The sequence below is a fragment of the Ammodytes marinus genome, assembly GCF_949987685.1.
Source record: "Ammodytes marinus genome assembly, chromosome: 11".
Classification (NCBI taxonomy): Eukaryota; Metazoa; Chordata; class Actinopteri; order Uranoscopiformes; family Ammodytidae; genus Ammodytes; species Ammodytes marinus.
Genome location: NC_137215.1, coordinates 30,674,221 through 30,701,325, shown reverse-complemented (window position 1 = coordinate 30,701,325; position 27,105 = coordinate 30,674,221). Strand labels below are relative to the sequence as shown.

General features: G+C 41.2%; 1 protein-coding gene across 1 annotated transcript in view; it reads left to right on the top strand.

The window, feature by feature from the left end:
* hells (helicase, lymphoid specific) overlaps positions 1–27,105 on the top strand; it is a 52,866-nt gene that overhangs the window by 8,688 nt on the left and 17,073 nt on the right. The window contains exons 3-13 of the mRNA XM_080036389.1: positions 6,242–6,360; positions 8,866–8,988; positions 9,074–9,106; positions 9,197–9,230; positions 9,390–9,448; positions 9,541–9,582; positions 9,676–9,897; positions 11,151–11,333; positions 11,761–11,904; positions 12,830–13,026; positions 26,959–27,052. Of these exons, the coding sequence (XP_079892515.1) occupies positions 6,242–6,360; positions 8,866–8,988; positions 9,074–9,106; positions 9,197–9,230; positions 9,390–9,448; positions 9,541–9,582; positions 9,676–9,897; positions 11,151–11,333; positions 11,761–11,904; positions 12,830–13,026; positions 26,959–27,052 (1,250 nt within the window). The remainder of the gene's footprint in view (positions 1–6,241; positions 6,361–8,865; positions 8,989–9,073; positions 9,107–9,196; positions 9,231–9,389; positions 9,449–9,540; positions 9,583–9,675; positions 9,898–11,150; positions 11,334–11,760; positions 11,905–12,829; positions 13,027–26,958; positions 27,053–27,105) is intronic.

Here is a 27,105-nt window from a genome sequence, read left to right as displayed (position 1 = left end):
ACATAGGACCCTTTTTGGGTAAAACGGGGAACATAGGACCCGGGAACATAGGAATGATGCCAGTTATTCTGCTTTTGCATCATGAGTAGTGAGGCCTACAAAAAAACACTCCAAAAGGTGATACGTTTTCAATGTGGAAAAAGTTTTGAACAATACATTAGAACAAATATTTGAATGCAATACAGAATGCCTGAGAGCCTTACTGATTTACAGTGGCTTGCAAAAGTATTCATACCCCTTGGAATTTTCCACATTTTGTCACATTAAAACCACACACGTACATTTATTTTATTGGGATTTTATGTGATAGACCAACACAAAGTGGCGCTTCATTGTGAAGTGGAATGAAAATGAAACATGGTTTTAATTTTGTTTTAGAAATAAAAAAACTGTCTGTCATTACCTCTCTGTAGCAACTAATACAGGATTTCTAGTTGCTTAAGCCAAACTCACCAAGTACCACCATCCAACTCTAACACACACACACACACACACACACACACACACACACACACACACACACACACACACACACACACACACACACACACACACACACACACACACACACACACACACACACACACACACACACACACACCCACACCCACACACACATTTTTACTTTTATTTATTTTATCAGCCGTGTTTCCATTCGTTTAGCTATATCTGAAGTTATTTTCTTCCTCATTCTCCTGTTAAAAATAATACATTACTACCGTTTATTTATCTTTATCGATCTCTTGCTTTCAATACTTTTAAATATCCAGGTAAGATGGGGAGAGGGAGCAAATAACCACAATTTCACCAAAATTAAATACAAGCTGTATCCTCCTCCCATATGGACAGGCCTCCTCCTAAAGGGTCTGGGGGCTGTTCTGATTGGTGACTGGGTAGTGCAACCTGGAGCAGCAGGTCTTCTCCCCAGGGTTTGAAGGCGGCTAGGACAGGAACTTCCCTGAGCTCATACAGCTTGATAGAATTGATTAAAATATATAAAAGGAAAAGAGAAGAAAAAAAAAAAAGAAAAAAAAAGTTAAAAGGAAAAAAAATAATAAAAAATAATAATTGAGTGAAAATAATGGCTATAATAACAATTTTGAATAAAATAAATAATTGTTGTTTGTGCTCTATCTCCTCGCCCTCCTCGTCTTCTGCAGGACTGAATTGAAGGCTAGAGAGTCGACTATTTACTCTATATTTATTTATTTTTGTCTCAAGTAATATTTCTACTATTATTAATTATTTAATATTTTCTTTTTTATTGATATATATATGTATGTATGTATGTATGTGTGTATATATATATATATATATATATATATATATATATATGTATGTATGATTTAGATATTTTCTCTTCTGTCTTCACTAACCACACGCCCGACCACGAATAACATCTTCAATACAAAATACATATCAACCCAGTAACATCCCCTTTACACAATAACAACACAAGATAACTTTTAGTTTTTTTTTTGTTTTTCTGCTCTTATTTATCTATGATTATGACTCTTATTTCTATCATTTTTGTTTATCAGTATTGTCAATATGGATAACGATAGCCTTTTTTCAACACGGTCTCCCTTATAACTGCTCACATCATTTACTATGCTTGTTTTTGCAAAACTTTTTAGAACTTTTTATTTTTTTTTATTGATTTCTCTCTCCCAATTATCTAATTACCTTATGACTACATTCAAAACTGTGGATCAAAAGTCTAAAATACCATAATGGAAATTAATACTATTTAAACAACCGAAAATGCCATTCTTATCATTACATTCATAAGATGATTATTCATTTCTTAGTACTGATTTATCATTTATTTTTCATTTTTTATTTTATTTTAGTTTTTTTGTTGTTTATATGTATGTATATACAAACACACACACACACACACACACACACACACACACACACACACACACACATACACACACACACACAGCCTGTCAACAACAATGTAAAAATATGCAATGACCTCCTGCTTGTTTTTGTCTTGTCCGTTCTGTCTTAAATGTGAGCACTTAAATTGTCATGTACCTCACCTAATGTTATGTCTTTCACCTGTCTTGTCCGGAATCACGTAAATATATTAAAAAAATAATAATAATAAAAAATAAAAAAACTGAAAAGTGTGGTGTGCAAAAGTATTCAGCCCCCTAAGTCAATGCTATGTAGAACCACCTATCACTGCAATAACAGCTGAAAGTCTATTGGGGTATGTCTCCGCAGCTTTGCCCATCTAGAGACTGATATTTTTGCCCATTCTTCATTGCAAAATAGCCCGAGCTTCAGATTTAGCATCAGATTGAATGGAGAGCGTCTGTCAACAGCAATTTTCAAGTCTTTCAAAATATTCTAATATATATTATTAGTCTTATAATGTTTCCCCCCAATGTTGAAATGAAAACAATTTATCAATTCATTCATTTATTAATTAAAATGTGTTTATTGCACTGTTCTGAATGCAGACCAACACAAGTAAACTTTCAAGATGCAACCTGGTCATTAAAATGATTACAAATGGGATTTTTTTCCTGTTTTTCCCATTCTCCGTCCAATGTTGGGTTCCTAAATTGGCCCTCAGCTATCGAAACTTTGAGAACCCTTGATCTAAACCATGGAAATTGCAAGGTTGGGCTGCTCGATTATGACAAATCATAATCCTTTTTTTTATTGACATTGTGTTGACAATTATTAAAGAAAATTATTAATTGATTTAAAGCTGGGGTATATGATTTCTGATTGGTCAATGTTAACATGAGCTGTACACTTTGACCAATCAGAGCTAGGCTCCGATTCTCTGTTCTTATTGGCTGTTGGGACGGTTGTGGAGCGGTTGAGGTATTTGGATTCGAATCTCTATCCCAACTGCCATTTTCTCCCCAAATCCTCCACCCCAGCTTTAATCAGAATGAGGTCAGAGTAAGCCATAATCGCATTAAGACAGATGGAGCATTCCAATCTTAATCACATTATTGAGGCATTTATAGTCCTTAATCAGAATAAATATTCCCACGAGAGGTTAAACTGCATTTTTTGGCATTTGCCGCAGTTTGTGACACATGCCCTGGTTTACGGCTGTTAAACTAGAGTGTTTGGACCCTGGTGTAAACCTCCAGTAAAGAAGCAGTGTCATTTTTGACTGACAAAACAATGCAGGACAACGCTAATGACATGGAGAGAGTTCATTTTCCCTTGGAGGGACATGCAGGGCTCAACAATAAGGATTGCCCGACGTCCCGGGGCAAGTAAAACACCACGTCGGGCCAGTAACTATGACAACCCACTTGCCCGAACGGGCAACCGGGAGTTTTTCCGAAATTATTGAAAAAAAATTATAATAATAATATTTTTATTTTTTATAGCACCAAATAAAATTCATCTATCCACGGTCTTTTTTCATATAGAACTGGTGCTCATTATTAAATAAACGCTTAGGCCTATGTTACTTATCTAATTTATGTGCGAGTAGTTGTATCTCTCTCCTCTGCTCTGTTTAGTGAAGGGGGGCGGGGCTCCACCGCCGACACACACACACACGCAGATCTCGGCAAAAAACTGGTGCGCGTCTCACACACACACACAGTCAGAGAGATAGGAAAGAGAACTACACGCGTTACGTTGGTGTGACAGAAAGTACAAAAGCCAACGAGTAGGCCTAAATAAGTAGACCCCAACCGTCTGAAAAGCAGCAAAAATTTCCGCGTTTTTTAAATGTATCCATAGTGAATCTAGTAGTAGCGTAGCGAGGATGCTAACGTTAGCTCTGCTGATAGTAGCCTACTACCAGTTTAATGTGTGCATGTCAACACAAACATCAGCAACAGTTAGCAGAGGAACATCTATACAGCCTGCATGTACATCTTAATAAATGGACCAGAGGTGTCACTTCACATACCAGGAAGTAGTGGAAGCTTGAAACTAGGCTACTGGAAAAGTGTTCAAAACAGACTGTCCTTAGCCAAAAGTTGAGATTTTTAATAATAATAAAAAAAAAAAAACTTTTAAAACAGATTGTTGTGGGGGCCTTAGCTCAGTTGGTAGGGCGTCCCCCCCATGGGCCTCGGCCAGCAGCGGACCCGGGTTCGATTCCAGCCCGCGGTCGTTCTCTGCATGTCACTCCCCTCTCTGCCCCATTTCAACTCTGTCTCTACACTATCAATAAAGCATAAAAATGCCAAAAAAAATATCTATAAAAAAACAAAAATAAAAAAACAGATTGTTGTAGGCCTAAAAAAATGTCTTACAGAAAAAAGTTTTAAAGAATTGCTGTTGTAAAAAGAATAAGGTACAAGAAAAAAACATTTGTGACCAATGTTTTTTTTGCATAAAACACGTCTCATTTGCAGTTATTGTCGGTTTAGAAACTAAAACATTACAAATGTTCCAACTCAAATAATATTTGAATAATAGCCTCCACTTTCAGTATGACACTTATCTCATCTATATCACTGTCCATGACGTGTTTATACATTGTAAATAAAGAGCGAATATAACAAATATTTGTACACCACTAATAAAAACATTTTTATTTAGGGGCCAGTAAAAATTAGAATAGAATTCAGACCCACTTGCCCAAATGGGCAAGTGAAAAAAAACCTTAGCGTTGAGCTCTGGACATGCAATTAATACCAGAACAAATGCTCAGACGTCAGGCATCATGACGCTTCTACCACACAGCTGGTTTATTAATATGCTTTTTGACATGCGTAGGGGAATATCCCTGTACAGTGTTTCCCCTAGAATTTTTTTTAGGCCCGGTGGTAAGAGCTGATAAAGAGTATGCGCGCCGCGTGCGTACCAAATTTCTAGAAGAAATTGACCAAAACGAACCCCATTTGGGATGAGCCTCTTTTGACAGCCCGTTAAAAATGAGGGCATAGGGTTATGCTTTCACATTCGGTACATTTGTACATGTGGTGTTTCTCACAGGATTTTTAGATCCTGCTGGGTGAGAATGGACCTTCTGGGGTCTGGGGGCATCCCCCTGCAGAAGAAAACCTTATCATTTTTAAAGTTAAATGCATCAATCTGGTGCACTTTGAGAGATGAACTCTGATTAATTATGTGCTCTGTAAACAGCTGTCATATGTCCTGCCTATAACTATTTTCTGTAATAATTTGGAGACACAAGCCATGTAAACTATTCAAGAAAAACACGTGGATTTCAATAAAAAACAATAAACACTAAGATCTAATATAGACAGCTCCTGTCTAGTAGGCTACTCATTTCTGGAATAATCTGAATCACCTTACCCTGAAGCTAGCCTATTTAATTTTTTTTTTTTTTAATGCAAATAGCCTTGTTGAAAATAAATGAATTAACATAGGCTACACATCATGATTAGCCTATCAACATGTGTGCTACATAAGGCAAATTCCCTATTCCGACCATTATATTTCATCTAGCCTATTTCTCAATTTAAAACATAAAAATAAAGTAGCATTGAAAATACAAATAGGCCTAGGGCTACAATAGCCAGCTGTTTTCAAGATAACTCAACAGTTAAAACAATAAGTAAATTAATATGTCCCTTGAACATAAATGAATGCTTTTCTGAGAATGTCAAAGGCAGTAGCAGTGTGGCACTTCTGTAAACTTACTGAAATGTGTGCATGCCGTTTTTTTCAGCGCTGTCTCTGCTGTTGATACAGATTGGGTGTGTTGCCACGGCGACGTAGCGATTTTAACTTTCTAAGTTTTGCTCAGCACTTTTTCCTGTTCAACGTCCCTGTTACTGAGTCCTTAATATCTCCATGGAGCAGGCGCTGGTTTTATTTTTGCCACTAGTTCAGCGTTTGCTTGCTAGTCATGCTCCTGCTCATTGGCTTCCGTGTTTAACAAGTGCGCACCGAATGCACACGCGCATCGCGCCCGCCGTGAGCACACACACACACAAGCAGACACACAGATCAGCTGATGGGATGATCAAACAAGAGGTTGTAAAGACAGGCCGACAGTGCCGCGCAGACGCTCGCAAATGATTATTACGGAATCAATGAAAAATGTATTAAAAAAAAAAAAAAAAAAAAAATGTTTTTTTTTTTTTTTTTTTTTTAAGTCAGGCTGCTGTTGGCCTGGCGGGGGGTCCCGTTGGCCTGGCGGGGCCGCCAGGCCTGTATAATGGTAGGGGAAACACTGCTGTAGCTTTTGACCATGAATCCCATCAATACATTACTATCAGTTTTCAGCAGGAACAGTTCAGCTCTTTGACTGGTGTTGTGTCTGTAGATGTGTGTGTGAAGACGGAGAAGGAGCCATGTCACCTGCTCATCACCAAGGAGATGGAGGAAGAGGAGAAGCAGCTGATGGAGGAAGGAGAGAGAAAGGAGAAGGAGAGGATAGAGAAGGTGTGTTGTCACTCACTCACTCACTCACTCACTCACTCACTCACTCACTCACTCACTCACTCAGACCCCGTTTCCACCTGGCATTAACATGTGGTTTTTGTGATCCGATCACATGAATACAGCTCTAACTACAGGTGAAAACACTCTCAAGACGCATTGAGATCGGATCACAAAAACCACATTCGGAGGTGGTTTACGTCGTTTGTGTCGCTTGTATCCACATTCATTTTGTAGTGGAAACACCTATGTGGTTTTTGATCACATTAGGGACCGCCTACTCAACTGCTGCCCCCCTGCCTGAGCGGAAATACGTTGAAAATGCATCACTGGCGTTCATGCAGCTTTTATAGAAGCCTCATGAAAGTTAGTTGCATCCGCCAGTATTGTAAATGACAAGCTTTCTGTCTTCTGTTTTCATTTCACTGCGTAAATCTGAAAACACGGAAATCGCTGCTATTGACTGGAGAGCTGCAAGGCAACGACTTCCTGTTCTTATCTGCTTAAGAATAAAAGTCAACTTGCGTTTGGGTAGTAACAGGCTTTTAATGTGAAGGCGCACAGGAAATATTCTGTTCGCATACAGTATCTTAACTTCATACAGAAAGCCGCCCGTGTAGCCTACTGGTGTTGGTGACAAGAGTGTAGCAGACGTTAGAAAAGGCGCCCCGCAAACACACATCTTTCACCAGCCAAAGAGGCGTAATAACTTACTCGCCTAAGAGTTTTTACTTTTATATACTATCTATGATATTTCCCGCATTTGGCGAGAGCAGTGTTGTGCATCGTGCCTCCTTGTCTAAATGAGACAGTAGCATATCTCGTCAACCTAGACTGGTAATTATCTTCGCATGTAATGCATTTTAATAGCAAATGCGATTAAAACTGTGGCACTGTACAGCCCTGTATGTTTAGCTACTTGTTTGAACCCCACCGGTTAAAAACACCAATGCAAACGGAAATGATGTACGTGTTGATTTAAATACAGCGCGGGTAAATGGAATCCGATCACAAGTAGACAGAGAAGTCACATTTGAAAATACAAGTGGGAACACACGGACTGAGAGCTGTCCACTTGTAACCAGATTCAAAAAGTCAGATGTTAATGCCAGGTGGAAACAGGGTCTCACTCACTCACTCAAGTGGATCATGTCTACAACTGACTACTGAATCATCCATCAGTTAGCCAATGCTGTCAGCAAATGTCAGATCACTTATTGGTCACATCTATTTTCGACTGTTTAGACAACATCAAACCTTGGTAACTTTGGATGCTTTTGATGAAGAAAAAGGCTTTATGTTTACATTTTGAAACATTTCTATGTGTAAAGGTCCTCTACTACAAAATAAAGAGATGAGATAAGAGATAGGCTTTTGTTAGAACAAGCCTTGACTCAAAGTTAGGCATAATAACCACAACGCAAATCATTTAGTTTTAAGTAGAAAAGCTTGTTCGGTCTATCCAGTGTTAATGTTGTTCAAACAGTCTCTGTTAGGGCTGGGCAATATGACGATATCATATCGTGGACGATATGAAAGTGTCTACCGGGAGAGATTTTGCCATACCGTTTATATCGCAGAGAAAAAAAGTTCATGTGGCGGGAGCATAGATGGAGCGGGAGGCAGCTGTCCCTCCGAGTACCTACAGTTACAGTGCAGTTACACCGCCGCGCCACACGGGGGCTCTGCAGCAGAGTTCTGGGCTGCAATACAGCTTCTCTACCCGCAACAGAAGAAGCCTCATCTGTTGCTCTAGCTGTCTAGCTCCATAGCTCCGGTGCGCTGTCACTTTACAGTTAACAAACCAACTACGTGTCACGGTGGCAGAGCAGCTGGTTTTAACGGTCAAAAATGTCATCGGGCAAAGGAAACTTTCTTGCTGCTTCAGCGTGCTGTTGCCGTGATGCAGAGTTGGCTTGTTTTAAGCCGCAAACTACATGGGTTAGCTCTCGTGAGCTAGCTGGCTAATAATGACATCTTTAGCCTACTCGGGGCTTCACCCCTGTGCTGTTATTGTTGGAGACAGCCAGCAAGGCTGGTTTTATGTAACTTTAAAACATGTCAAACTTGAAAATATTATTTGTGTTGAAGCTGGAGTGAAAGTATTACCAGACATTTGCTCATTAGTTAATTTTGACAGCTTTTTTAAATGAAGATGAGCAAATACTGCAGGAAAATTCAAGTCTTTCATTATTTTGATATAGGCTACTATCAATTGGAAAATGTAGGCTCTTTGGTTGATGCTGTCATTTTTATTTTGCGCTGACTGACTAAAGCCAGACTGGTGTGGTATTTTGTATGGAAATTTAAGTTCCAAGCAAAAGATGAAAATAATCTAATGTGATTAAAGTTCAGTACGGTTATTGTAATCCATTGAATTTTAAGGAAAAATACTATATCGTGATATATATCCATATCGTGATATAAAATTACCTATATCGTGATATAAGATCTGGTCCATATCGCCCAGCCCTAGTCTCTGTCATTAAGGTGTGGTTGTTTTTGAAGGCCCGGGAATCATTGGAGAAGGATTCTCATGACATGCGCTTCAAGAGACTGCAGCATTTGCTTCAAAAGAGCAACATCTACTCCAAGTTCCTGCTGACCAAGATGGAACAGCAACAAACTGAGGTGCAGTATAGTGTGTAAAGGCCACATGTCAGACAGTCCTGTGTTCAACCACTGCTAATGCTCACACCTTCCAATGCCTTCACAGGAGAACCTCAGGAAGACCAAGCCCGGCAAGAAGGTGAGCAAAGTTTGATTGGAAAAACATTTGATCTTTAGAATGAAGATCCTCTTCTAACCTTTACTCATAACAAGTCTATTGGTCTTTCAGACTCTCACCACAAACAGTGCAGCGCCTGAGAAAGGTGAGTAGATAGATTTGCTCTGATATATTAATAGAACATAAAACAAACTGTTGATACAAAGTGAAGGGACTTTTCTGAACCCAGTTTCAGATGACAGAGAAGCTCTTCCTTGTATTTGAAATCAAATGATCTATCCAGTCTTCTACTCTGTGGCTTTAGATAAGAAGAAGAGACGGAGGGAGGATGACTACAAAATAGCAGATGTCATGTCAAAAGAAGTAAGGTGTCATTGGACTCTTTGTCTGTTTGGTCCATCTGTCATAAGACTCTTCTGCTCACATTGGCTCTGCTTCTGATGCTTCTCTTCCAGGAAATAATGTCGCAAGCTAAGAAAGCAAAAGTGGAAGAAGAGGTAATAGTTCATTTCTTTAGTTTGGATGGATTGACAATAGAGAGAAGCAGCAGGCATTGTTCAATGATAGCACATTGCATGTCTTTCTAACAGGACAGGGCACAGAAGAAACTAGAAGCTGAAGACATCGAGAAGATGAGCGATTCCAACCAGGATATAAAGGAGCGCCTGTCTGAGGCAGTGAGGGACAGCGCCAAACATCTGCTGGATCCACACAGGCTGGTCCAGGGCCAGCAGGTCCCTGCCCAGCAGCCTCCTCTCTTCACTGGGGGAGTCATGAGGTCCTACCAGATAGAAGGCATGGAGTGGCTCAGGGTCAGTCCCCCTCAGTTAGGCTGCTTCTTATTGGACATGGGATCGTTAATCAAGACGATTAGATGGCCTATGAAGGCACCTTTAACTCACTTACTATCATCAGATGTTATATCAAAGTAATCCAGCATTAGACATGTTGATCTAGAGGAGTGATCTTTTTTTTAATTTTGTCATGCTGCTATGTCTCAATCCTACGGGTAGAACTGTGATGGGATATATTTAGTACACACACTTCTATAAATGTTTATTCACGTAAATAAGTGTAGGAGAAAGTTTAAAGGTTCCGCTATTTAAAAGCTCCCCAGGACTGCTGCATGCAGTGCAGTGGCCTAACCCCCCCTCCCTAAGCGATCGGATGGTATATCGGCGATTAAATGTGATTGGACGATCTGAAAGTAGAGCCCAAGTAGCCCAACCCTACTATGAGAATACTTGGTTGGTTGGTTGGTTAGTTAGTAGCTCTCTGGAGCTTTCCATCATGTTACATGATCTTCTCACAGCAGTGGCAGGATTCTACCTTTTGACTTTCTGCTAGGGATCCACGTAGCGACTCATTTCCCCAACGTTTAAACAAGTTTTCATTTAGACTGTTCCACTAGTCTATGAACAAGAAAACACTGAGAAAAACCAAGCCCAATGTAAGCGTTTTAGGAGCCTTTAGCCTAAACATTCTAATAGACAATTACCAAAACAATGCCGTTGTAATACCAGACGGATTTACACACATCAATCATTCAATGAAGCGATCAGTCGGTGTTTGTCTGAGCAGAGATAGATATGCTAAATGTGTCTTTATAGAGTCAGTACTGTATTGACCCCATAGTCTGTTTAGGGTTGGTCTCCACCGCTGTGCAAACAGTCTGATTCTCACACATTGAATGTTCAATTCCACGTGCTAGGCATATCATTACTAATCAGCTAGTTATTTGTAAACCTTTAAAACCTTTAACCCACTAGTCATGTGCATCCCTACTCGTGCATGAGACTGGGAAAGTGTTTGCCAGATGTTTACCTCCATAGTCCTTCTCTCTGTGTGTGTGTGTGTGTGTGTGTGTGTGTGTGTGTGTGTGTGTGTGTGTGTGTGTGTGTGTGTGTGTGTGTGTGTGTGTGTGTGTGTGTGTGTGTGTGTGTGTGTGTGTGTGTGTGTGTGTGTGTGTGTGTGTGTGTGTGTGTGTGTGTGTGTGTGTGTGTGTGTGTGTGTGTGTGTGTGTGTGTGTGTGTGTGTGTGTGTGTGTGTGTGTGTGTGTGTTCAGATGCTGTGGGAGAATGGTATCAATGGGATCCTGGCTGATGAGATGGGCCTGGGGAAGACCATCCAGTGCATTGCTCTCATGGCCCTGATGATAGAGAAGAAGGTCCCGGGCCCCTTCCTGGTGGTGGCCCCTCTATCCACTCTGCCCAACTGGATCAGTGAATTCAAGCGCTTCACACCAGAGGTACACATCACACTGATGACACAAGATGGGATGCTTTCAAAACAGTTCTGCATCTAATTCAAAGAACTTCTCGTGATCCAAACTGTAATAAGGAAATTACTTTTAGGATGGTCATGAAGCAGCTGGGACCGTCTTATAAGCGGTGAATGTGTGTGTGTGTATTACTCATGTTGTGGGGACATGCCTTCCTTTTGAGGACAAAATGGAAGTCCCCATAATGTAAATAATGACATTTTAGGGTGACGACTTGCTTTAATCTAAGGGTATACTTAGGTTTAGGATGTTTAGGTTAGGGTTAGGCTTAGGCAAGTAGTGGTTATGGTTAGGGCAAGTCTCCAGGAAATGAATGTCAGTCTATGTAATGTCCACGGAATTTACGAAAGCACAACTGTGTGTGTGTGTGTGTGTGTGTGTGTGTCACTCCCAGGTATGTGTGCAGCTGTACCACGGCCCCCAGCCAGAGAGGGCCAAGCTGCTGAAACACTTCCGCCGGCCTCAGGGCTCAACCAACACCTGTCCTGTTGTCATCACATCCTTTGAGATCGCCATGATAGACAGAAAGGTCCTACAGGTAGGATCCCTGCTTCAAACAGACCATTTTGTGCATTCTGGTGAATTTTAATGCACTAATTTATGCCTTCTATATTCATTTATTTATGGTGGACATGTCTTAATTTCCGTTAAGGAAAAGACTACAGGCTCCCAGTGACGTAAATATAATGGAATAGAATGCTGTAAGGCTCTCAGGCATTCTGTATTGCTTTCAAATATTTACTCCACTGTATTGTTACGTCGGCAAGTTTAAGATGGTATAGTCCACTGTAGGGGTGTTTGAAATCATTGGGGATATGTATTAACAATTAGGAGGGATATATAAGTGTCAACATCCTGAACTATACCTTTTACCTATTTTGGGGAAATAGGGTTTTCTTTCTTACTTTTTGAAGGGGACAAATGTATCTCTTCTAATTATTGGGGGGGACACGTCCCCTGCATTCCCCCCTATATCTACGCCTATGGGGCTCACCACCTACCCGTCTCACCACCTGCCCGTCTCACCTGCTCTGTGGGGAGGTGGAACGTGAGCGACAGGGCCAAGTCAGAGGAAACTCTGGTGGAAGACCGCCACCTGACATGCATCATGACCAAAAAAAACATTGCCTTCCCCCCCACTTTCCCCCAACACGATGACGACAGTGAAGTGGCGGCGGATCATTGGTCTGATTGCTTGAAGGTGGATCCAATTGCGTACTGAGGTATCGTGTTCTACGTCCGTTGATCACACAGAAATGACAACTCTGATTCCAGACCCATTCACAATCTCAACTGAGATTTGAGGGATAGCCAGGCTTATTCTTACTTCCTCCCAGGTAGTAAAATCTGCCCTAACCCGTTACGCCTTTTCCATGTCGGTGGCATTTACATAGCAGGGCGAAAGAATGCAGGCATGTTCCCGTCTTTTCCCGGGTGTTTGATGGGCTGGTGTTGTGTTGCAGCGTTTCCAGTGGAAGTACCTGATTGTGGACGAGGGCCACAGGATCAAGAACCTGAACTGTCGGCTGGTGCGTGAGCTGAAGCTGCTGCCCACTGACAACAAGCTGCTGCTGACAGGCACGCCACTCCAGAACAACCTGGCTGAACTCTGGTCACTGCTCAACTTCCTGCTGCCGGAGGTCTTTGATGACCTCAAGAGGTATGGACACACACACACACACACACACAGTACAGAGACACACACGCACGCACGCAAAACAAAATAAAAAAATAAACAACACTTCAAAAGCAGTAAAAAACAATCTTAATTGTTTCAAATTAATAAGAAAATGATGATATACCAACTCAAGCAGTGCAATTGTTTAAGCATGCTATGATTTTTTTTTTCACATTTTTCATTGTATGACAGTATGGGCTCAAGCATCTCCATCCACAAGAAAATAGATCTCATCTTTATCAGGCTCTGAAAATAGTTGAGGAAAAGCCTGTTCGTTGGCATCACTTCCAGACAACACATTTCATTTTTTCACTGAACTTTAAGAGCTTTGGTCAACTATGTTTTCTCAAATTAATTTTCAAATGTTAACATAGTTTAGCCCCAGAACCTCTTTCCAGACATACACAACAATAAAAGAGTAACCAGGAGCGTTGCGAATGGTAACTGTGAAATACCACATTGTAGACAGTCAGCTTTCTCCATAAAGGACTGTCAAGTCTGGAACACGTTACCCGTTGAAATCAAATTAATACCACATATAAAGTTGTTCACAACAAAGGTTAAAAACTGGCTAAAAGCAAAACAAGCTTTTACTCATTTACTTTCATTGCTTCCAGGTTATACTGTTTTGTAATGTGATGATATAGTACAGTATATGTTTTGTTGTATGTGTATTTTATTGTATTCTGTATTGTACTGTTTGAATGTTTTAATATGTTGATCAATGAAGGATTTGTATGTTGATTAAGTTGCCCAGATAGGGAAAAGGGTTGTAAATTAGTGAAATATAAATTCTCTGTGCCGGACATCAGTTCCATTCTTTGTAATGGACCTATGTGAAACTGCATGGTCTCTATTCAAGCATCCAGAACATAGGTCTTCTTTGCTGAAAAAAATATACAGTACGCTGCAACGTGCATAACTCGACTAGATGGGCACAACACACATTAACACACTCGCACAGTGGGCAGCAGAGAGACACTTTTTGTATACACAATATATAGCCTATTTAGTCTAGCAGCAAGTGCTCAAAAAAGGCTTTAGTTTTCGAGATACCCCTACCCGAGGTAGAACAAACCTCAACAATGATTTTTTTTATCTTTAGAATGTCCTGTTCATGAAATTGATTCTTGAGCACTTTTATCTTTGGGCGAAATATGTTTTTTTGGTTATTCTTTAGAACTACCCCAGTCCCTCAAAAAGAGCCAAATTAGGCCATTCCGAATAGGGGATATGTGACAAAAAAGCCCATAACTTGGGAATGCTCACTCTTTTCTTCATCAGATTTGCTGAGGTACTAACCAGGTGTCTGTCCCACATCACCAAAAAGTTAGAATGTAATTTACCAAAACATTTATTGAAATAGAGTCCTGTATACATAGCTTTAGTTTAGGCGGAAATGGTACTTTTGTGGTGATGGGAAAAAGGGGTTCCTTTACTTTTCTCTCAAATCACCAAAACATAAATCCGTGCCAAATATACCATTTATGTATTGTCTAGGATGCTTTTGAACAATAACCAGTGGTTGTATGAAGATATCTATTACAGTTCAATTTCTAATGAGATTTTTCTAGAAGTACTCTTCCACTGAAATAGCCAAATTAGGACATTCCGAATGGGGGATAGGTGGCTTAAATAGCCTATAGTCCAGCAGATATGTGAATGCATTGTGCTTTTTATGATACAAACATGAGCTTTGGCACACTGTTAAAGCATTCCTTAAGGAAGATTTTTAGCTATAGGGCCATCGCCAATTTTTCCTATGGCTCCCACGGTGGCCACTTTTAAAAATGGCCACCAGCAGCTCTTATAGTACCAGTAGCTTGGGTTGTAGAGCACCTAGGATCTTGATTATGGTGTCTAATCCTACATTTTCAAGGATGGACAAGGCAGTGGTGCTATTTAAAACATGCTAGAAATGACCCAAATTCATATATCTGGCATTCAGGGAACAAAATTGTGGTAAAACCTTCAAATATTAGCGGAGTTATGCATATTTTCATGAATTACCGAATCAGTTCATGAGTTGTATGCTGACCTTATATTGTAAGCATATAAGGTCAGCATACAACTAAAGTAAATATCTTTTTCAAAGCCTGAACAATACATCAGTTTAGCCTGTTTGATAGGTTGATATTTTATCCGTGTAACCCACTCTGAGTAAGTCAACATTGCTCTAGGTTCCAAAGGAGCTAAGTGATATAAACAGTTACCACAATGAAAGTACCAGGCAAGGTAAGTTGCAAGCAGTAACTTTTACTCACATAAAGTTGTAGGTTACACCCAAAACACATATGCATATAAATCATTTGAACATACAAAATTGGCCTAAGTCTACTTGTACAAGAATGAGGAATGCAGTGGTACTATTTACAACATGCTAAACTTCATACATACTGGCATTCAGGGAATTAAATAACAATAAAACCATCAACACATTTATAATTATTTCTGAAAACACAGTCCACCACAGGGGCAAAGTGCACGGAAGTGCACACATTTGCAATGTCCACTGCACCCCTTTTTACATCCACAGCAGAGGAGTTTACAACAGGCCTATATCGATCCAGTGAAATTCCCATCTGCCTGTGGCCTTCCACTTCCACCCCCATTCACCTGGTGATGGGAGTTCAGGGGCTGAAACCATCATATGTCCCCAACAGTGAACAGCTTGGTAGGCAGCCCTCTTTTTGAGTTGCATCAGTGCTGCTTGTGTTGGAAGTCCCTCAATTGATTTTCCTTTCTGGGTGAAGAGCTGCTTTCTTGCCTGATTGACAGATTCCTGGCTGCTGGTGTGGTCATACAGCAATACAACAAATCGGTCCAGAGGCTCCATCCAGTTGTCTATGGAGTCAGGTGTGGCAGAAAATGCACAGAAGGCTTTTGTGACATCTTCAAAGCTCCTCCATGTATCATTTCTTACCCCTGCCACCAAAAGATGACACTGTGTCAATTCCAGTGGAACCCCGGCAAGGCGATACATCATTCTGGACCTAGTGCCGTTGCCATCTTGTGTGCTGCTACATGCCGAAAACTCTTTCCAGCTCCAAAGGCAACCCACAGCTCATTGATGTTGAGAGAGTGGGCTGCAGTCACTGCCAGTACTAACACATCTGTGTCAACTATGCATATTGATACACTGTTATACCCTTCCTTCACAGCATCTCCAAGGTGCAGTAGTATGCGGGTATCTGCCTCCTCATGTGTGCATAGTGCAAGAACTTCTACATCTCGAGGCTGAGTGCAGAGGACTTCAGCATGATGGTTGCTAATCACTTGTTTTTCAGTGTTGACGTCTGTCAGGCCCTTCAGGGAGTTCGTAGAAGAGTTGAGCTGTCAAGTGCCATTCCTGAAAAACGGCCAGAGTTTTTGCGCATTGACGACAACAAGGCTGAACTGTTCTCCTTCCTGGCATATATCTTGCTGCGTGTTTCCGCCTTTAAACTGTCAGGAAAATATTGATCCCACACAACATCCACTCTGCTGACATGCTCCAGCTTAGACAGGATATATGGTGAGAACACCTTCTGTGCATATTTAGAAAAGGTCTCAGCAGCACCAGGTCGTAGCATTTTTACGAGCCCCATCAAGTATGTTGACCTGTACAATGGGGTTGGATTTGTTCTCTTGTGATGAAATCAGGTTCGCCAAACAGCCCACCAAGTCTGACTTGGTTCCAGTTCTTAGCTTGCCCATTTGTGACAATGCCAGTGGACATGCCTGGTTTTTCGAGCTAAAAGAAACTCATCCAGACTTCCATCACGTATCTGGGATACAATATAAAGCCTAGAGAACAGGGAGCAGTCACTCTTCAGGGGTGAGAGCTGTTGTTAGGACCTGGAATTCTCTCGGACTGGAGGCCGGCTGAATAAAGGGAGGTTGTTCCTTTTGATGTGCTCTTTGATTGGCTTTGTCTGGTTGACCAGGCGTTCACTGACATAGGCGTCATACTGGTCCCGTCCAAGTTTCTCAACCTGGTTGATAGTGTCAATGACTCCTTCATCTGCAACGTCCCTAGTATCTAATACAAGAATATCTACAGTGCTCTTTTCACAGAATGGATTGCCCATGTCCTTTACACTCACCGACCACTTTATGAGGTACACCTATTCAATTGCTTATAAAAACAAAAAGCTAATCTTCCTATCACATGGCCACAACTCAAGGCATTTAGGCACGTGGTCAAGACAATATGCTGAAGTTAAAACTGAGCATCAGAATGGGGTTTAAGCGACTTTTAACATGGCATAGTTGATGGAGCAAGGCAGGATGGATCCATGCTTTCATGTTGTTTACCCCAAATTCTGACCCTACCATCTGACTTTTGCAACCAAATCAAGACTCATCAGACCAGGCAAGACTTTTCTAATCTTTTATTGTCCTGTCTTCTGCTGCTGTAGCCCATCTGCTTCAAGGTTGGTCGCGTTTTGCGTTCAGAGATGGTATTCTGTATACCCTGGTTGTAGGGCTGGGCGATATGGACCAAATCTTATATCACGATATAGGTAATTTTATATCACGATATGGATATACATCACGATATAGTATTTTTCCTTTTAAATTGAATGGATTACAATAACCATACTGAACTTTAATCACATTAGATTATTTTCATCTTTTGCTTGGAACTTAAATTTCCATACAAAAGAGAAACTGGTGCAAAATACCACATCAGTCTGGCTTTAGTCAGTCAGTGCAAAATAAAAATGACAGCATCAACCAAAGAGCAGTGTTAATTTTGGCAGCAAATTCTGATTTAGTCTTAGTCTTAGTCTTTTGAATATCACACCATTTAGTCTTAGTCCTATTCTAGTCATCGAAAATATTTTAGTCTTAGTCTAGTCTAGTCTACTAAATCTAAGCAGATTTTAGTTTGACTAAATCTACAGCGGACTTCGTCGACTAAGTGTTTTTCTTCATTAAATGGTATTAAGGTTTGAATATTTAATACAGACACATATTTAATGGTTGTAATACAAAACATGTATTCTATTTCATAAGTAATAATCTCACATAAAATCAGTGTACCTGACTGGATAGGGGGGAGGGTGGGCTTTAAGAGCCTGTGCCCGGGCGTCCATTATCTCATGATCTGTCTATGAACCAACTGGATTCCACAATCTTTTTTCTTTTTGCGGGGAGCATGCACAAGCATTATTTATAAAAAAAGAAAAAAGAAAGAAAATATTTTAAAAAAGTTGGGGGCCCCACACTAGGTCTTGAAACGGGCCCCGAGATCGTTAAGGCCGCCCCTGGGCAGCAGCAGCAGCACGCAGTTGAGGTGCTGATAAATTTGAGCAACTGCGCCTTCCTTTAAGCAACACTGCTGCCGCTGTGTGTTCGGACTTCTTTTGCATCACAGCCTTTTAGATAATACAATTAGAGGTTTTAATTGAACGCTGTCCATGCGTCGGAGTTGATTGTAACTTAAAAACAGAAACTAACGGACGGAGGCGGCAGTTTCACATGGCTCTGTGTATTCAAACTCGAGACAGAGCCTACTACAAACAGATCGCGGAACTTAGCCGTTCCCCTAGACATCGTTAACGGGCAGGATATCCCTGACTATCATTTTTGTCCATCATACCGCAGAGTTTTTCAGCACAGCGGCTCACTCCACCCGCTCACACCTGCGCGGTCTCCCGTCGATTTTCATCGACACAGGGTTGCATTCGCTGTTTTGCACTGATTGGATTTCTTCCCAACTTGTCCCACAAAAAGAGTAGTTCTGATTGGATCTCTTCTCCATTCGTCCCGCCCTAACAGTTTCGTCTAGTTCCTATTCGTAGACTATAGTGTCAGTTAAATTAGTCTCAGTCTTCGTCATCACATCTGCATTTTTATATAGTTTTTATTTAGTTTACGTCCGTGAAAAAGGTTCGTAGACGAATATTTTTCGTCATAGTCTTAGTCTACGAAATTAACACTGCCAAAGAGCCTACATTTTCCAATTGATAGTAGCCTATATCAAAATAATGAAAGACTTGAATTTTCCTGCAGTATTTGCTCATCTTCATTTAAAAAAGCTGTCAAAATTAACTAATGAGCAAATGTCTGGTAATACTTTCACTCCAGCTTCAACACAAATAATATTTTCAAGTTTGACATGTTTTAAAGTTACATAATACCAGCCTTGCTGGCTGTCTCCAACAATAACAGCACGGGGGTGAAGCCCCGAGTAGGCTAAAGATGTCATTATTAGCCATGTAGTTTGCGGCTTAAAACAAGCCAACTCTGCGTCACGGCAACAGCACGCTGAAGCGCCGCACACAGCAGCAAGTTTCCTTTTCCCGATGACATTTTTGACCATTAATACCAGCTGCTCTGCCACCGTGACACGGAGTTAGTTTGTTAACTGTATGGCGCACCGGAGCTAAAAAGCTAGAGAACTCTGCTGCAGAGCCCCCGTGTGGCGCGGCGGTGTAACTGTAGGGACTCGGAGGGACAGCTGCCTCCCGCTCTATCTAAGCTCCCGCCACATGAACTTTTTTTCTCCGCGGTATAAACGGTATGGCCAAATCTCTCCCGGTAGACACTTTCATATCGTCCACGATATGATATCGTCATATTGCCCAGCCCTACCTGGTTGTAACGAGTGGTTATTTGAGTTACTGTTGCCTTTCTATCGTCTTGAACCAGTATGCCCATCCCCCTCTGACCTCTTGACATCAACAAGGCATTTTAATCCACACAAATGTCGCTCACCGGATATTTTTTCTTTTTTGGGCCATTCTCTGTAAGCCCTAGAGATGGTTGTGCATGAAAATCCCAGTATATCAGCAGTTTCTGAAATACCCAGACCAGCACTTTTGGCACTATCAACATTAACATGTTCAAAGTCACTTAAACCTCCTTTCTTCCCCATTCTGATGCTCTGTTTTAACTTTAATAAGTTGTCCTGTTCAGGTCTTAAATGCATTGAGTTGCTGCTATGCGATTGGCTGATAAGTTTTATGTGTTAACAAGAAAACCGCTGTACCTAATAAACTGGCCAGTGAATGTATAGCGCTAGTTAGTTCTTTAACTTCTCTTGCAAACGCCAATTGTGCATGTTTGGTCTACTCGACATCAGGATGTGTGTCCTACAAGTGGACTGGTATCCATCTGGCATAGTGGGTGTGTTCCAAAGCAAAGAACCAAAGCACAATCTTGGTCAGGCCATCTATATAGAGTAGGAAGTTGGCCTCTCTTATTGATCGCACATAGATCATTTAATCTATTTCCAGCTGCAGGACAATGGACCAGAAGTGGAACTGGGGACATGACAAAACTCTTTCACTACACCAGTCTTCTAAGGACAGAGGATTATTACCCTCCTCCAGGTAATTTATGTACTTGGTGAAAGCCCTCTGCAGGAGAAGATATAGGCTGCTGGCTGTGACCTGATGAGCATGGCAGGGGCGTCACGTGACAGGCTTTCATAAAGGAATCGGCTGTCCCTGTTGTAGCAACTCCAGCTTGCACAAGTGCTCCTGTCCACACGCTACCTTCCAAGATGACGCCAAGTACCTTGACTGCTGCCATCTCAATGTGGAACCCACCAAACATCACAATAAAGTTATCTTCACCATGAGCTGCTGGCAAAGTCCACAGGATTTGTTTTGCCACTGCGTACAGAGGTTGATCCAGAGTGATGATTGATACCTGACCAGGATTCAGAATATCCACTGCCTTCTTCACCACATTCATAGAATGGCGAATCATGGCAAACGGTTTTGGCTTGGTCATAGAAAAGGGAAAGTACACACTACATTGTGTGGTGTTAACAATGCTGTTATGCTTCAGTATGATTATTGTATAACATTTACACGTAGTGAGATCCACTGTGAAGATCCCTCTCCATTCAGAGCTCCCGGTGTGATCTTTCCAGGACGAGGAACCGACTCATGAAATACTCCACATGTGGTAGGGCCGTACCAGTCGCCAGGATACACACATCCTTTGGACTGCTACACACATCCTTTCCAAGAACTGTCACAGGACCAGTTACAGACAGTTTAACAGAGAACCACTGACAGTGATTGATTAAACCGAAGTGATCACAAAACATACAGACTAAAAGGACTATTGACAACACTTTCATTGTGGTAACTGTTTATATCACTTAGCTCCTTCGGAACCTAGAGCAATATAAGGTCAGCATACAACTCATGAACTGATTCTGTAATTCATGAAAATATGCATAACTCCGCTAATATTTGGAGGTTTTACCACAATTTGGTTCCCTGAATGCCAGATATATGAAGTTGGGTACTTTCTAGCATGTTTTAAATAGCACCACTGCCTTGTCCATCCTTGAAAATTTAGGATTAGACACCATAATCAAGATCCCTGTGCTCTACAACCCAAGCTAATGGTACTATAAGAGCTGCTGGTGGCCATTTTTAAAAATGGCCGTCGTGGGAGCCATAGGAAAAATTGGCGATGGCCCTATAGCTAAAAATCTTCCTTAGGACATGCTCTAACAGTGTGCCAAAGCTCATGTTTCTGTCATAAAAAGCACAATGCATTCACATATCTGCTGGACTATAGGCTATTAAGCCACCTATCCCCCATTCGGAATGTCCTAATATGGCTATTTCAGTGGAAGAGTACTTCTAGAAAAATCTCATTAGAAATTGAACTGTAATGGATATCTTCATACAACCATTGGTTATTGTTAAATAGCATCCTAGACAATACATAAATGGTATATTTGGCACGGATTTATGTTTTGGTGATATTTGAGAGAAAAGTAAAGGAACCCTCTTTTCCTATCACCACAAAAGTACCATTTCCGCCTAAACTAAAGCTATGTATACAGGACTCTATTTCAATAAATGTTTTGGTAAATTACATTCTAACTTTTTGGTGATGTGGGACAGACACCTGGTTAGTACCTCAGCAAATCTGATGAAGAAAAGAGTGAGCATTCCCAAGTTATGGGCTTTTTTGTCACATATCCCCTATTCGGAATGGCCTAATTTGGCTCTTTTTGAGGGACTGGGGTAGTTCTAAAGAATAACCAAAAAAACATATTTCGCCCAAAGATAAAAGTGCTCAAGAATCAATTTCATGAACAGGACATTCTAAAGATAAAAAAAATAATTTTTGAGGTTTGTTCTACCTCGGGTAGCCTGGCTCCGCCCGCCTACCTTCTTCCGCTCAATTTTCATTTCACTTCAGTAGTCAGTCTGGGTGTGGGAGTTCTGCTCGTCCAAATTTTTGGCGGTCCAATCAGCGATCAGGGCGAGTGGCTGAGAACGATGACGTCGAAGTCGCGCTCCAGTTTCAGTTGAATGCTGCGTTCCTTTATACTCGGAACTCGGACCTGTCTGTGTTCCAGTGCATCTGCTCGGGAAAGTATGGACGCCTACAACCTTTCTCATCCAAATAACTAAACGTTAGGCTCTAATTTACCGTTGCCAGGTACCGGTAGAGCCATAGACTACAATATAGTGCAGTCGGAAATTTCCTATTTCCCTGTACAACTGAAAAGCACCGTCAGAAGCCGGCTCATGACATACGTCTGACCAAACGTGATGTGATTGGTTGGCTAATCCAGAGTGGCACTGGGCAGATCCAATAGTTTTAAACTTCAACAGACACCTGCCTCCAAGTGAGTGAACGTTTGCCAATTACAGCACTTCCAGACCTTCTGTACAAATGAAATGAAGTACGATGGTCTGGTTGGACCAGGCTATACCTCGGGTAGGGGTACCTGAAAATCTGAGGGCCCCTCCTGCTAGTCTAATTACTCATTACATTTTTGACGGGCGAAACAGTAAGTCGGTAGTCAATGGTAAATGGACTCCTCTTATATAGCGCTTTTCCCTGGTTTTTCACAGACCCAAAGTGCTTGACATTGTTTTGTACACATTCACCCAATCACACACACATTCATACACCGATAGCAGCAGCTACCATGCAGGGTGCAAGCTAACAATCGGGAGCAATTCGGGGTTCAATGTCTTGCCCAAGGACACTTTGACATGTGGCGGGGAGGCGGGGGATCAAACCTCCGACCCTGCACTCCAGAGGCGACCTCTCTGCACACTTCGCCATGTCAAGGCGGGGGGCTGGTGTTAAGGCGGCTGCCTTAGCCATAAAGTGCTGAGGGAAACACTGAGATTCTTCCAACACAGGCAGTGGTGCTGACACAACGCTAATTTATTATAAACTAGAGGTGGGCATAGATTAATTTTTTTAATCTAGATTAATCTAGATTAATGTTGGAATTAATCTAGATTAAAATGGCTCATTTGAATTCATTCATAATATGTGTGTGCTCCTAAATAATGACTCAAAGTAAGTCTTTGAGAACGTGTTTCTCAAGCCAGGTGGCGCATCAGACCAGGGGCTCATCTCCTGTGCAGGTGCACACCAAATGCATCAAGTTAACGCGCGTGCAGAAAGAGGATGTCACGGAACTCTTGTCCGTTAGCTTTTCAATATAAGACTGTCAAAATAAAAGTCCCGCAAAACAATCGTTATTTTGGGGATTAACTTCTCCGCGTGAGAAATTTGAGTTGTAGGCTAGCGTGTGAGCGTGTGAGCTGGTTGATATGAGTGTGTCTCACGGCCAAAAGAGTGAGACTTGGCTGCTCTGTCAGTTGTCAAACAAAGCGGACGGACGTGGTCTCTATAGCAACGAGATCAGCTGAGCTATCACTGATAAAAAAAAATATTGTTTCCATAATGATTTCCATAGCCTTAAGCCATAGGCTAGCCTACATGTTGTGTAATTCAGTGATTTTCAACCTTTAATGAGTCGAGGCTATGCATTGGCTTTGGCGATTTCCCTTGCCTCTTTTTTTTCTCTCCACACAAAGCTCTCCCATTGCACACACGCATGCCCCGGCCGCTTCCGAGAGCACAGACTGTTAGAACTCCTACAGTAAACCAATTCCGCATTGCACAAGGTGCAAACAACCTTGGTCTTGTCGAGGTTTCCATTGGGAAGCTTCTTAAAAATACATTTTCCCTGAAGCAAACCCGGCGGCTTCCTAGCTGCATCCATGTGAGCACGTTACGTTTGATGTGGTACACAGGTGCGAAGTCGGACTCGTTCTGACTCGTGCACTACAGTGCAATTCGGCCAGGTATACATCCGCGCTAAAATAAGAGGAATAAGAGATTAACGGCGATATTTTTTTTATCGCCGATAAGAGTCTGGCGTTAACGCAGCACGTTAACGCCGTTATCGGCCCACCACTATTATAAACCTTTGAACATTACACAGAATTTTTTTTCATGACGGTAATGCTGGTATTGAAAGGAATACCGGTACTATTTTAGATACCCTGGTATACGCTAATACCGTATTACCTCCCAACCCTATTCTACAGCTTTCCCAATCTTTTACTGCCCCTGTCCCAACTATATGTGTTGCTGGCATCACATTCAGAATAAGCATATATTTAGAAGCGTCATGACGTTTGACGTCAGAGCATTTTCTCTCTGGTAATAATTCCTGTCTTATCAAAGGAAAATGAACTCTCTTTGTGAGATTTATCGTTGTCTTGCATTGTTTTGTTGGTCAAAAATGACACAGCTTTTTTTAAGGAGCCTTGCTGCATGTTAACCAAACCCCAACCACAGCGAATTCTACCAGCATCCATTGCAGAACTGACAAAAAAATGCAGTTCACCGAGTGGCCAGTAGGGACATGTTTCATAATAGAGCAATATCTCATTAACCCCAATGTTTAATAATGCTGTTTTCACAGCATTATTAAACCTATTTAAGGCCTGGTGCAAAAACACATTCTAGTCTGTATGTCAGAATCAGAAAAAACTTTATTTATCCCAAGAAGGGCAATTTAGTTCACAGTTCCAGTCTCGCAGTAAAAAATCATTTAAATAAATACTATAAAAAGCAGTACGAGGTAGAAGAATAACATAAATCACCAGCAGTCCAACACACAAATTCAACTCACATTCATTTCAACTCAACCTGTCAGTAACAACCACCCAGCTACACTGGTGTGCTCTCCACCTACTCCTGACTCTTGTGATCATTCAGTAACCTGAGGGCAAGGGAATTCCTCACTGAGGACATGGTCAGGCTGGCTGATAATGCATTTAGCTTTCTGTAATGCATGTTTGTTCCACAATGAACGTATGCTCTTCAGCTGGATTCCAGTGATCTTTGAACAGATCTTTACAATGTTATTTAAACTTTTTTGTTCATTTACTGACAGACTGTTAAACCAGCATGTAAATGAAAAAGTTAAAAGACTCTCAATGAAAGACTGATAAAAAGTTCTCAAAATAACTTTGGAGACACTGAAAGAGTTGAGCATTCTCAACAAGTGAACTCTTGGTTGTCCCTTTTTCACAATGACCTCAGTATTTGCATGACATTTAAGCTGGTTATCAAATACTGTGCCTAGATATTTGTAGGTGTCTACAAGTTGGACTTCCTCCAAATGGATACCACTCAGTTCAGGCTCTCCCTTCACTTTCCTAAAATCTATAACTAGTTCCTTTTGTTTTTTCTACATTCAGATCTAGGAAGTTGTCATCACACCATTTAACAAATGATGTCAAAGCAAGGCCATGGTTGCAGTGTGGACCTTGGAAAAGGGACAGCAACGCAGTGTCATCTGAAAATGTAGCTAGATAACTTTCCGGTTGAGAGGACCTACAGCTATCTGTGTACATAATGAACAACTGCTGTCTACAAGGCGATGTTTTATTCACAATATGATCTTTCCCGGGTTAATATGGTATTATTGATGTGCATGTAAATGTGGTCATTGTTACCACTGTTGCGACCCACAAACCAACCAATCAGAATATAGTGTGAAATGACACATGAGAGTACACATGCTGTTGTTCTGTGTATGCTATGTTCCATCCTTGAATGAAGTGGAATGAGTCCTGCTCATAGTGCTATGACAGACCAGAGTGGGACAGAGGTTTGAGTCGGCCCAACATGCCATTAAACCTGGAACATGACTACTATTTGCTAACCAAACATCCCCATAACATGATGTCTGTGCCACCATGCTTCACTGTCTTCAAAGTGTACTGTGGCTTGAATAGGGGCCGCAGACAGTTTGTCAGACGACCCCCAAGCACGGTACACTTTGAAGACAGTGAAGCATGGTGGCACAGACATCATGTTATGGGGATGTTTCTCATACTATGGTGTCGGGTCTATTTATCGCATACCATGGATCATGGATCAGTTTGGTTACATTTAAATACTTGAAGAGGTCATATTGCCTTATGCTGAAGAGGAAATGCCCTTGAAATGGGTGTTCCAACAAGACAACAACCCCAAACACACCAGTAAGCGAACAAGATCTTGGTTCCAGACCAACAAGATTAACGTTATGGAGTGGCCAGCCCAATCCCTGGACCTTAATCCTATAGAAAACCTATGTGGTGACATCAAAAATGCTGTTTTTGAGGCAAAACCAAGAAATGCAGAGGAATTGTGGAATGTAGTCCAATCGTCCTGGGCTGAAACACCTGTTCACAGGTGCCATAAGTTGGTCGACTCCATGCAACACAGATGTGAAGCAGTTCTCAGAAACAGAGGTTATACAACTAAATATTAGTTCAGTGATTCATAGGAAAGCTAAATCTTCATGCATTTTTCAGTTGATACAGTAAATGTTTGAGTTGTAAAGAAAAATGCAGACACTGCTATTTTTTTTAACCGTCTAATATTCCTTTTTCTTCACTTTCTGTAAAGATATAGAAACATTTGACAAATGTTTCTTCATATTTGGATTTGGAATAGAATGCAATGTCCCCAATGCATTTGCGTGTTTGGAAATAAAAGCTATGATAAGGATTTTGATCTTGCCTCACTTTTTTAAACACACTGCTATTATTTTGAACACAACTGTACTGCAGTTAAATGAGAGCTTTCTAATGAATGTGTTACTTGTTTAACTCTGTGCTGCTGTGTGTTGTGTAGTTTTGAGTCTTGGTTTGACATCGACACACTGGGAGAGGCTGAGAACGTGGTGGCTGCTGAGCGCGAGCAGAACATCTTGAGCATGTTGCACCAGGTCAGTCCTCCACACACCATGCTAATGACATGGCTTTACATGCTATACGGTCT